Source organism: Chiloscyllium punctatum, chromosome 13 (assembly GCF_047496795.1).
Source record: "Chiloscyllium punctatum isolate Juve2018m chromosome 13, sChiPun1.3, whole genome shotgun sequence".
Classification (NCBI taxonomy): Eukaryota; Metazoa; Chordata; class Chondrichthyes; order Orectolobiformes; family Hemiscylliidae; genus Chiloscyllium; species Chiloscyllium punctatum.
In genome coordinates, this window is record NC_092751.1 from 101830728 (window position 1) to 101843444 (window position 12717).

General features: G+C 44.0%; 1 protein-coding gene across 14 annotated transcripts in view; it reads left to right on the forward strand.

The window, feature by feature from the left end:
- LOC140484719 (PH and SEC7 domain-containing protein 1-like) overlaps positions 1–12717 on the forward strand; it is a 208566-nt gene that overhangs the window by 162864 nt on the left and 32985 nt on the right. For all 14 annotated transcript variants that reach the window (XM_072583468.1, XM_072583466.1, XM_072583473.1 and 11 more), the window contains one exon: positions 10000–10043. In XM_072583468.1, the coding sequence (XP_072439569.1) occupies positions 10000–10043 (44 nt within the window). The remainder of the gene's footprint in view (positions 1–9999; positions 10044–12717) is intronic.

Consider the following 12717-nt stretch of genomic DNA (forward strand, 5'->3'; position numbering starts at 1 on the left):
GTGGGTTTGGAAAGTGCTGTTGGAGGAGACTTAGTGAGTTGCTGTAGATGATATACATTGCTGATCTGGGGCATTGGTGGTGGAGGGAGTGGACATTCAGTGATCTGAATGGATAAATGCTGGAAATAATGAGCTAGTCAGGCACCCGTCTGGGGAGAGAGAAACAGAGTTAATATTTCAAAAGGTTCCAGGACTGAAACACTGAATAAGATGTTCTGAAATAAATGGTGCTCACTTTTGTGTTCAGTGTCCCTCGTTTGCTGTATTTGGTCTAGTATAGAAAGTATACTAGGGCAGAGTGTGCAGAACCTGGTACTGTATACATTACACTCGGTTTCTTATTCAAGTTAAGGAGGATAGTGTGGAACTCCAAAAGGACAGTGCTAAGTTGGTGGAGTGGGGGATGGGTGGTAGGTGAGGTTCAATGCAGACATGTGTGAGGTGAAAGATTTTGGACAGAAGAACATTGAAAGATGATATAAAATGGGGGTCCGATTCTAAAGGGGATGCAGTAACAGAGGGACCTGGGTGTGAATGCGCTCAGATCTTTAAAGATAGCAGAATAGGTGGAGAACAGTAAATAAAGCTACAGTGTTTTCAGGCTTTATGATTAGATTAGATTACTTACAGTGTGGAAACAGGCCCTTCGGCCCAACAAGTCCACACCGCCCCGCCGAAGTGCAACCCACCCATACCCCTACATTTACCCCTTACCTAACACTACGGGCAATTTAGCCTGGCCAATTCACCTGACCTGCACATCTTTGGAGTGTGGGAGGAACTCCGGAGCACCCGGAGGAAACCCACGCAGACACGGGGAGAACGTGCAAACTCCACACAGTCAGTCGCCTGAGGCGGGAATTGAACCCGGGTCTCTGGCGCTGTGAGGCAGCAGTGCTAACCACTGTGCCACCGTGCCGCCCATTGAGTAGGAGCAGAGAATACAAGAGCAAGGAAATGATGCTGAATTTGTATACAACACCTGTTAGACCTCAGCTAGAGTATTGTGTATTGTTGTGGGTACCACGTTATAGGAAATTTGTGAATGTATTGGAGAGAGTGGGGAAGCAATTTACATGAATTCTTCAAAGAATGCGAAACTTCCTTGATGAGGATAGATTGAAGAAATTGTGATTGGAGAGAAAAAGGCTGAGTGGAGATCTGATAGAGATTTTAAAATGATGAGGTGGCTGGATAGAGAGGGAGAAACTATTCCTGCTGGTAAAATACAAAAGCTTAAACATGCACCAACAGATTCAAGAATAGCTTCTTCCCTGCTGTTATTAAACTTCTGAACGGACCTCTTAAATTTACTGTTGATCTCACTCTTTGTGAACCTCCTCGCAACTGTAACATTCTATTCCTTGCTCTGTTCTATTACCCTAATGCACTTTGTATGGTATGATCTACCTGTACTACATACACAACAAAACTTTTCATTGTACCTAGGTACGTGACAATAATAAATCAAAATGAAAAAAGAGCAAGGAGGATAAAATTTAAAGTGATGTGCAAACAAAGCAGGGCTGATGTGAGAAAAATCTTTTTCACACAGAGAGTAGAGTCTGGAATGCACTGCCTGGCAGGTTCAATTGCGACATTCAAGAGGGTACTGGATGGTTATTTGGATAGAAATGACTTGCAGAGGTATGGGGAAAAGGCAGGAGATTGGCACTGGGGTTCAAAGCAGTGCAGGCATTATGGGCTGAATGGCCTCCTTCTTTGCTGTAAATGGATTCTGTGCGTTGCTGACTGGTTTTTGCACACTGAGAGCAGTCTGATTAAATTCCTGGAACTATAAAGAGTATCAAAGACTGGTTCCAGTCTGGGGGTCAGGCAGGGTCAAGGGCACCTACGGTGCCAGCATCTGATAACCTTTGGGCTGTAGAGTCATAGAGCCATAGAGACAGACTTGTCCATGCCGACCAGATATTCTAAATTAACCTCGTCCCATTTGCCAGCCTTTGGCCCATCTCCCTCTAAACCCTTCCTATTCATATACCCATCCAGATGCCTTTTTGAATGTTGTAATTGTATCAGCCTCCACCACCACTTCCTCTGGCAGCTCATTCCACACCCATACCACCCTCTGCATGAAAAAGCTGCCCCTGAGGTCTCTTTTATAGTTTTCCCCTCTCGCCCAAAACCTATGCCCTCTTGTTCTGGACTCCCCCACCCCAGGCTCTATCTTTTTACCCTATCCATGCCCCTCATGATTTTATAAACTTTTACGAGGTCACCCCTCAGCCTCTGACATTCCAGGGAAAACAGTCCCAGCCTGTTCAGCCTCTCCCTGTAGCTCAAACTCTCCAACCCTGGCAACATCCTTGTAAGTTGTGTTGGCGTTCTGAGCAGATCACTTGATCCGAAGTGTTAATTCTTGATTTCTCTCCACAGATGCTGCCAGACCTGCTGAGCTTTTCCAGCAATCTCTGTTTCTGATTTACAGTATCAGCAGTCCTTTGAGTTTTTAAACTTTTGACTCTAAGCCCCTGGGGTAGTTGGCATGTGCCCTTCTCTCAGGACGTGGTGAGGAATGTGGGTGCTGCTAATCATGAGGATTAAAAATGAAAACACGTCACATGTGAATCTGCCAGTGTGTGTGTGTGTGTTTAAATAAAAGCCCAACCTACGTAGATAACCAGATGTTTTTTTTCCCTCTGTCTTGCTGAGCCCTGAGGATTGCTCAGGGTGCTAATTAGCGGCTGGCATTTAGTTGTGACATTGAGCGCAAAGAGCTGAATACTGTAGTACAGTCAGTGGTGAGAATAAGGTGACAGCAATTTCTCCAAAGGGGGCTGTTTGTCTCAGAGGTGGGAAAGGGGACAGAAAAAAAAGCTTCTGTGAGGAGGAGGCAAAAGCCTGGGATTGCATGCTAATTCTATAGCACTCCCCAAGCAGAGGCGATAGTGATTGGGTCCGTGTGTGTGTGTGCTTGTAATTCAGCTCTGCTGTGTTTTGTGTGTGTGTTGCAGTGATTTGACAAAATTAAGACTGCTCTTTTGTGTGTGTGTGTGTGTGTGAGGGGTGGAGGAAGGGGAAAAACTACATTTTTCCAAAAAAAAAACCAACCCCTACCTGCTGCCAGAGGGGAACATGATCGGCTTGAACAGCGTTCACACAAGCGAGAATCTGCGCCCCCGGACGGCAGCATCAGCCCGCTATAACCGGGATTACTGCGGGGCACACGCCGCTCGCTACCGAACACCACAGCGCTCCAAATCCCTTCGAAATCCCGGCGTAGACAAAAACAAGGTAAAACCGGCGTAAACAAGGGGGGGGGGGGAGAGAATCACATCTGGTCAGCTTTGCAGCATCCGGATGGTTTTATTGCTGATTGAACCAGAATTTGCAATTTTTTTAAGTTAGTTTTTTTTTGTTTGTTTAATTTTTTTGTTTCAAAAGGAGAGGTTTGTTTTTTTTTAAACAAGGAAACTTAATCCTATTGAATAATGTTCTCTCCTGTGCGTGCTGGAGTTGGACTTCCCTGGTTTTATTTAATTCTGGAGCATGTTTTGGATGAAGGTCCCATAAAAGTCAGATATTTGGGAGAGGGGAGGGAATTTGAGGTGGTGTATACCCCCCTCTCTCACACTCCGACGGTGTGGGGAGGGGACGCGCCCCGGTGCCCAAAAATGTACACATAAATCAGCCCCCACCAGGTTTGTTTTTGCTGCAATGCAGCATTAGATTGAGAGGGTACAAAAGTCTTGAGACCCGCGGCTGTGCATCACTTGAAGTTGCTCCTGAACTGCAGCTCTTCTCATTCCTGCTGTTTGCACTAAGCCTGGTTCTGCGGCCAAGTGTGCTTCCAAGCCGCGATTACTTCACTGCATTAACACCATCCTGAGTTTACAGAGACACAGCGTAATCGCCCAGTAAATGTGATCTGAGCCCTAGGATTCACCCTCCGTTTTCATTCATCTCACTGTCTGCTGGATGTATTCTGTTCGCGTTATACTGTGCACCTCATCAGTAAAAATATATTTCCCAACCACCCCGTTCAGAAATGCTGTTACACCACCTCTTTAAGCTAGTGAGACTTGAACTTGGATCTCCTGGCTGAGAGGTAGAGGCACTACTGCTACAGCCCTTTCTTAAATTGATAGTTCTGTTGCAGTACAGCCACTTGAGTTATCCAAATGTAATGAGGCAGACTTTGTTGAAATGTCTGGCATACCATCTTTTAAAAGAAAAATCAATAAACCCGTTTGGAAATGTTATGATGCACTTCCAGGGCAGTTGAGACTTGAACCTCTGGCCCAGGGATAGGGGCATTGTCACTGTGCCACAAGATTTATTTTTCATAAGACCCCTTGAGCCAAGTGTTTGTTAAAGTAGTTTTAATCAACCTGTTCAGACATATTCTGACACACCTCCACGGAACTGTGGGACTTGAACCCCAGAGGTAGGAACACTGCCACTGTATCACAACCTGTTGCTTTTCTGTGTGGACACAGAAAACGAGAAGCAATTATTAACACAACTATTTGTTCTGCAGCATGGTGTCTCAGTGGTTAGCACTGCAGTCTCACAGCACCCGGGACCCAGATTCGATTCCAGCATCGGGCGACTGTCTGTGTGGAGTTTGCACATTCTCGCCGTGTCTGTGTGGGTTTCCTCTGGGTGCTCCGGTTTCCTCCCACAGTCCAAAGATGTGCAGGTTAGGCGAATAGGCCATGCTAAATTGCCCATCGTGTTAGGTGCATTAGTCAGGGGGAAATGGGACTGGGTGGGTTAATCTTCAGAGGGTCGATGTGGACTTGTTGGGCCAAAAAGCCTGTTTCCACACTGGAGGGAATCTAACCTAAACTAAAATTTACAGCAATCAAGTGATTCCTGTGAATTTCAGTTACCACGCACACTTCACCTTCTAGGTAGAAGTGAGTACTGCAGATGCTGGAGATTAGAGTCAAGATTAGAGTGGAATTCCTGATGAACGGCTTTTACCGGAAATGTTGACTTTCCTGCCTCTCGGATGCTGCCTGACCTGTGCCTTTCCAGCACCACTCTAATCTTGACACTTCACCTTTTGCCTTGTGAAAGTGGGAGCAACTTTTTCAGTGATTTGCACTGCCTTTGCACATTAATAACTCACCCCCTTCACTCACAGAAAGTTCAACTTGGCCACTAACCTTATATTCAAACAAGGAACTCTGAATGCTGGAGATCTGAAATAAAAAGGATTTCTGATGAAGAGTCGCTCATCTCAAAATTCTGCTTTCTCCCATAGATGCTGCTAGACCCGCTGAGTTTCACCAGCAATTTCTGTTTTTGCTACGAACCTTTCAATTACATGAAAGGTGATCGGTTCACCGCTGTAATAAGCACTATAAGAATGGGGATTCATTTCCTCAAGCTGTGAATTAGAATCATAACATTCTTAGTGTGGAATCAGGCCATTTGGCCCATTGAGCCCACACCAACCCTCTGAAGAGCATTCCACCCAGACCCATCCTCTCCCCGTCACCACACATTTCTCATGGCTAACCCACCCAAGCCTGCATATCCCGGGATATTGTGGGGCGATTTAGCACAGTCAATTCACCGTAACCTGCACATCTTTGGAGTGTGGGAGGAAACTGGAGCACCCGGAGGAAACCTACACAGACACTGGGAGAATGTGCAAACTCCACACAGTCTGAGGCTGGAATTGAATCTGGGACCCTAGCGCTGTGAGGCAGCAGTGTGAGCCATTGTGCCACCTCAGATTATTTTAGGAGAGTTTAAAATGTCAAATTTTACATCAACTTACTTTTCTTGTCTGTCCCTTTCCTCTTTTTCTTAATCCAGTCTTTCTTTGTGCCTCTTGATTTCACATTCTGCAGCTGATTTTATGTTGGATTAACTCTCTGCAACACACGATCCTTCTCAAGTCTTCCTCTGTTTCAGCAAGCTTTTTGTACTCATTGCTTCAGTCACTTTCCAGAGTTGACAGTGACCAATGTTTCATATGGTCACCTGGAGATTTGCGAATTAACACACTCATTCGTTAATTCTTTGCCCCCTTCCATATGTCAATGATTTACATAGTATTCACCATCACAATGATGGTGCTGGGAGGAGCTTATTTTAACAAGGGAGGGAGACCCAGAGAACAGATCATCATAATCCTCATCTGAGATTATTGCATCGAATGACTAAATCACTAGAATTAACAGGAAATAAATTTGGGAAATTGTTATACTAGGGTGTCAAGGGGCATAGAATAAAGTAAGTTGGAGTTAAGCGACAGATCAGCCATAGTCAAATCAAATGGCTGAATGTTGGTCAGGCGTATTATCTAAGCAGCTAGAATGAAATATGCAATATACTGTATCAGGTGCTACTTCTTAAAAGTGAGGTGTAATTCCATGTCTTGTCCTGTTGGGGGAGAATCCAAAACTTGCAGTCACTCTTAAAAAAAAGTAAGGGGTCACCCACGAAGAGAATGTTTTCATCTTTGAGAAGGCCCTAAGTCTTTGGAACTCGCTTCCTCAAGAGTCCTTGGTCAAGATAGACAGGTTTATGATAGGCAAGAGGGGTGAAAGGTTATCAGGGTTGGCAGGAAGATGGAGTAAGCAGATCAGTCTTGATCTTATTGAATCATGGAGCAGATTTAAGGTGACTGAGTGGCCTACTCCAGCTCCTGTTCCGTATCTTTCATGTCTGGGCCAACATTTCACTCATGACCCAGGAGATATTAGCTCATTGTCCACTGACTAGATTCGGTTAGGATACCTGGTCAGCATGCACAAGTTGGACTGAAGAGTCTATTTCTGTGCTGTACATATCTATGATTGTGACGCTATAACTTAGATGTAACTGCTACATTTGCCAACAGTGAATTTGTTGTCAAGTAAGTCACAGCATGAAGCACTTTGGTTTAGTTTAAGGCACTGTAAATAGAAGCGTTCCATCCAAAATGGCATTCCTTGATTCCTGTCCTGCTTTGCACTGTGGTATAGCACTTGCTTCCATGCTCAGTCAATGCTCACTCAGTTGATGAATATAAAAGCGGCGATTTATCACTTTCTGCTGGGTAAGGACATTCATGGCTGTGTGACCACGATGAGTGGATGGGGTAGAGGTTACTGGTCTGCCAGGATCTCATTTAACGGCAGACCAATTTTGATGGACTGAATTCCCTCTGAAAACCTATTCACTCACCTAGATTGTGGTTACACCATCTTGCTTCACAATAGCAAAACAGCTGCTTAGTGCAGTTATGAACCAGGGTTTGCAGTGAATGGGATTCTTAATGATAGGTCAGATCTTTTTGGAAAGTGCAATCACGATGTTTCTGGAATTTTGAACTAGCTGGGAGCCTGATGAAGTGTGTGTGACGTATTGAAGACTTTATTACTTTAGACTGCATGCTGTGTGGTAACTGCGTTGTGTTTGGTACTATTAAAAACAACCTTTGTCAAAGGCTGTGCTGTTACAGGGAGGGTGGTGATATGAGTAATGTGAAAGCATGATAAAAAGAAAAAGATGTTTGTCTGAGATTGCTGCAGCATTTTCATATATGGAACCAAACAAATTGCAGCAAAAACTCCAGGATTGGATTTGATGTGATTTATTATTGTCACATGTACCTGGGTACAGTGAAAAGTTCATTTTGCATGCAGTCTGGGCAGATCATACCATACCAAGTGCATTTGGGTAATAGAACAGAGTGAGGAATAAAGTGTTCTGGCTGCAGAGAAGAGTGAGACCAACATTTAAATTTGAAATTTGAGAGGTCCATTCAGAAGTCTAATAACAGCAGGGAAGAAACTGATCTTGTATGTGTGTTTTAAGCCTTCTGCCCAGTGGAAGAGGTTATGACCAGGATGGGAGGGATCATTGGCTACTATTCCGAAGCAGCAATAAGTATAGATGAAGTCAGTGGAGGATTGTCCCAATCAATTTGTGAAATTTTGGAAGGACATCAGTGATTTTGGAATAAATATTTCTCATGTGACCGAGCCAGGACTGAGCTGCATCATGTCTTGTGTAATAGTGGGTGAGACACAAGGGTTTTTCCAGAAGTCTTACTGCTTGGCTATTAATCCAGCGACCTGTGTAATGTTCTGGGTCCCCAGGTTTCAATCCACTAGTTGTCAAATGCTGGGTTAATTGGTTCATGGTCTTGAAAAGACTTAGCACCAGGTAAAGTTCCTCAGACTCTATCCCTTTAGTGGAGAAGAATTTCCATTGTCACTTTTTGCAGTGTATTGCTGCTATTTTACACATATTTTGTAACATGGCTATAAATAGTCAAGCTCAGGGAGACCTCTTTGATTGTCACTCTCCACACTCTCCAACAGGGTGAAGTGTGATGCGTTACACAGAAGGCAGTTTGAGGTCTCTTTGTGCTGTATTTTGAGAGCATTTAGATGTGACACACTGCCCTGTTAGATTGGGAGTGACTGCTTCATTTCAGCTGAAGAACGTGACAGAAACAGGGAAATGTTTTACACACACACACACTGACGATGACTGATCTGAAGTCAGAGATGAAGTGGAAGCAACCTGATCCACTGTGCCACCTGGTCCTCAGTGGAAATCTTGCTTGAAAAGACAACTACAGCTTGCTCCCTGGTGGTTGGCCAATGTGTACGTACACCATAGTAGTGGCTCATCAGTTTACTCAGTGAGAATCTCCATCACAAGAGCTTGAACCTATTCGACAAAGTGTTATCGAGGTGGCCAGGGATCTGTAAGAAAAACAAATGGGAACTTGTTTTGAACTAAATCCATAACAAAGATAAAGGTACTTTTATATGAAGCAATGGGGGCGCAGAGAGGGAATAACTTTGAGGATAATACCTTTTTCTCGGGTAACCTTTCAATAAAAATATAACACACTCATGCAGTTCCCAGGGACTGTGCTGTTTTTTGTCATTCCTTAAATAGTCAAGTATGAACAAAAAGCATTTTGTGCAGTATCATTTCCCAACTTCATCCTCAGTGGATCAAAACCTACCTCCTTTTGGGGGAACAAACCTAAGGAGCTAATGGCGTGCTCCTGTACCTATGTTCTAACACCTTAACCAAAAATCACCTTGATTTAATTTACATTATATACATGTTGAGTTTGTCTGTGACCTTCCTGTCTGCTTCTGGTAACTTTTGGGAGTGAAAAATAAGCCAGAATCTTGAGAAATATTGAGTGATATTTTGCGTTTTCTTTTAATGTCCAGAGTGCTCTTGCACCCAGCTGAATGTTGTTTCTTTTCATAAGCCACCCAACGTAGTTTTCCATTTAATAACCACCACCAGGAAATCACCTGTGTTTTCAAATGATTAATTTACTTGCAAAGCCCCATTAAGGTCAATGCAGATCATCAAAGGTGAGGGAGTTGTAGGGAAATGGAATTGGAAGAGGAGAGATATTTTGTCAGATAGCTGGTGCCTTTGATACAAACAAGCTGACACTAATCCAAAACACAGGAATCAAGTTAACCATCTGTTAAAATAGCATTTTGAAAAAACCCTTTTAACATCTTTTTAAAAGATCTTTTCCTTTGGGTAGAGTGATAAATGGACAAGTTCACTAGTTCTAGAAGCAGAAATGTGGGACAATGGAACAATGTGATCCTGCCTTATTCCCGCATGTACACTTTTTAAAAAAAACTAAAGGCTTAATTAAATATTTCCAAGGAAAACTTGAGATGAAATTTAACCCTCATTTTGCAAGCTGTTCACAAGATTGTTTGGCATGAAAAACAAAGAAAACTCTTCGGTGGTTTTGATCTTACTCTTCCTGAATATGAATCTATTGTCTCCCCATGTCATAACTTCCAGTTTAACATTACACCTAAATGTAGCATCTAGGTGAACTTAGTCCTCTGTCAGTATTGCACTGTAATGTCAGTATATGCTGCTTGATTCCTGGAGTGATGCTTTGAGCTGTAATCTCTGACTGATGGGAGAGCAACTGCATCAGGTTAATGCACTGAAGCGATTCCACGTTCGGTACTGATCAGACCTTTCATTATTTATCATGATTCTTTTCACTTTTTTTTTCTGTAGGTTCTGTACAGCTCGATAAAGAATGAGAAGTTACAGTGGACCATGTAAGTGTGGAGTATTTGTTTTGAGTACTTGACGTTGTCATAATGCATTGTAATTTTGTTGTCATTTGTGATTAGGAATAATCAGGACATTTTGCAGAGCTCACTGTAATTTCTGTCTGTGTTCTGGAGCAGTGAAAGCTCTCAGGGAGCCTGTGGAAATAATGGTATACTCTGAGTAACCCCTTGGAAATTCTGATGTACTACCTCCTGCCCCTGGAAATATCGATGCACTCCCAGGGATACTTCCTCCTCATATCAGGAATAAGACATTGATTAGTTAACTGTTCGAGTCCATCCCCGCAGACCAGCTGAGATCATCACTTTCATGCATTGCTCTGGCCTTCATTGTCAGTACACTGGACTGTAACAGGCAGAAACATGCACAATCATTCCTCGTTATGCATTTTCGATCAGCCTGTATGGCTTAAAGGAAGCAGATAGGATTTGGTGCTTGCTAATTGCGCTGGGTCTCCCTGCCTTGTAATTGCTACAGCATCAGATGGGTTCAAATGATAGTATCATATTAGCCATCACACACTAATTAGACAGATTACTGTCTTGTAAATTGGTACAGGTGGGAGATGAAGGGTAGCTTTTGAGTCATGTTCGCAATAAATGAAGGAAGCTGTACTTGTGCTCTGAACATGGATTTGAATGTAATCATGTATATCTCCCTTGGCACTGTACAAGGTAAGTCAGAGGTTTGAAATGTTTTAGGAGCATAATAAAATAATAGAATGATTCTGTTCTGGCCATTCAGCCCATTGTGACTGTGCAGGGGTTTTGATCAATTGCCTTTCCCCATTTGCCTTGAAATATTTATCCAGTTTTAGATCTTGTCCTTGGATAGTATACGGGCAGAGGAAATGACCGGGGAGTTGCAGTGGGAGAGGGACTCCTTGAGATTCTTGTAGAGAGAAGAGGAAAACTTCTTCAAGGCAGGCATCCTTGCAAGAGGATTCACAGTAGGGTTAAAATTAAATAGGTAAAAAAAATGACTGCAGATGCTGGAAACCAGATTCTGGATTAGTGGTGCTGGAAAAGCACAGCAGTTCAGGCAGCATCCGAGGAGCAGGGAAATCGACATTTCGGGTAAAAGCCCTTCATCAGGAATATAATCCTGAAGGGCTTTTGCCCGAAACGTCGATTTTACTGCTCCTCGGTTGCTGCCTGAACTGCTGTGCTTTTCCAGCACCACTAATCCAGAATCTGGTTTCCAGCATCGGCAGTCATTGTTTTTACTTTGGATAGTGTATTCCAGGTCATGTCTCACAGTGTCAGAAAATCTTTTTGGTTATGTTGCCTCTGGCTGTTTTGTTAATGACTTCACGTCTGTGTCCTTCTGGTTGCTGACGCTCCAGCTCCTGAGTTTCTCACTCCAAGCTATCCATGGTGTTAAACGCTCCTGCTTCAAGGAGAAAATCCTGCCTTTTGGAATTCCTCGTCCCCCATTAGGGGGACTATTCTGTAAGTCTCCCTGTATTATCTCAGTGCTGAAGTGTAAGTAGTGTCAGATGTCTGAGTGAACTTGTCTGCCTGTAGAATCCGTGGTTGCCACTTCAGTTTTCCAGAGGTCTCAGTTTGTTGATGCTTCCTCTCCTATCATCCCTGTCTTGCTCCTTGCCTCTTCACATCTGAATCCTGAAGTTAGCATTAGGCAGTGAGGAGGTGTGAGATTGTGTCAGACTTTGCAATGTGATGTTCAGGCACTGTGTCCCTATGCAAGGTAGTGATAATGCTGCTAGGCTGGTAGTCCAGACTTGAGAGCGTGTTGCTGGAAAAGCACAGCAGGTCAGGCAGCATCTGGGGAGCAGGAGAATCGACATTTTGGGCCAAAGTCATTCGTCAGGAATCCTGATGAAGGGCTCTGGCCCGAACTGTCGATTCTCCTGCTCCTCGGATGCTGCCTGACCTGTTGTGCTTTTCCAGCGACACGCTCTCGACTCTGAACTCCAGCATCTGCAGACCTCACTTTCTCCTGGTAGTCCAGACATCCCCCCCCACCCCCCACCCCCCTCCCCCCTCCCCACCGCCAAGGTTATTGTTCTGAGGGCTTGGGTTCAAATCCTACCGTGACAGATGGTAAGACGTGAAATTCTAAATTAAAAGAGAGCCTAATTCTTGTGAAAGTCCATCTGGTTCACCGATGTCCTTCAGGGCAGGTAACCTGCTATCTTTACTTGGTCTAGGCTACATGTGACTCCAGCCCCAAAATAATGTGGTTGGCTCTCAACTACCCTCTGGGTAGTTAGGGATGGGTAATAAATACTGGCCCACCCAGTGCTGCCCATATCCTGTGCACGACGAAAAGAAAACCCAGGCAATAGTCTGGTCATCTTTAGCTCCGAACAAAGGGTTTGTTGGAATTCCGTACTGGCGAAGTCCTTGGGAAGATGTTACAATGCTTGTTGTTGTTCAGTTGTTACCTATGACAGGAGCATGAAGGTTTAACTGTGGTGATGCTGTTATTTTTGGGACTGTACATCAACCCCCTGGGAATGCATTGCCCTATGGGAAGGGGACACCATGTTTTGCAAAGGGCCATTGTGGAGCAGAGGCGTTCATCATTTCCTCACCACTGACACAAACATTGCGCAAGCTGTAGCTTCCATCTGTCACCGAGAGTGGCTGCAGCTTTTGACTCGTGGGGTTTGACCTGAATGTGAATGGTTCA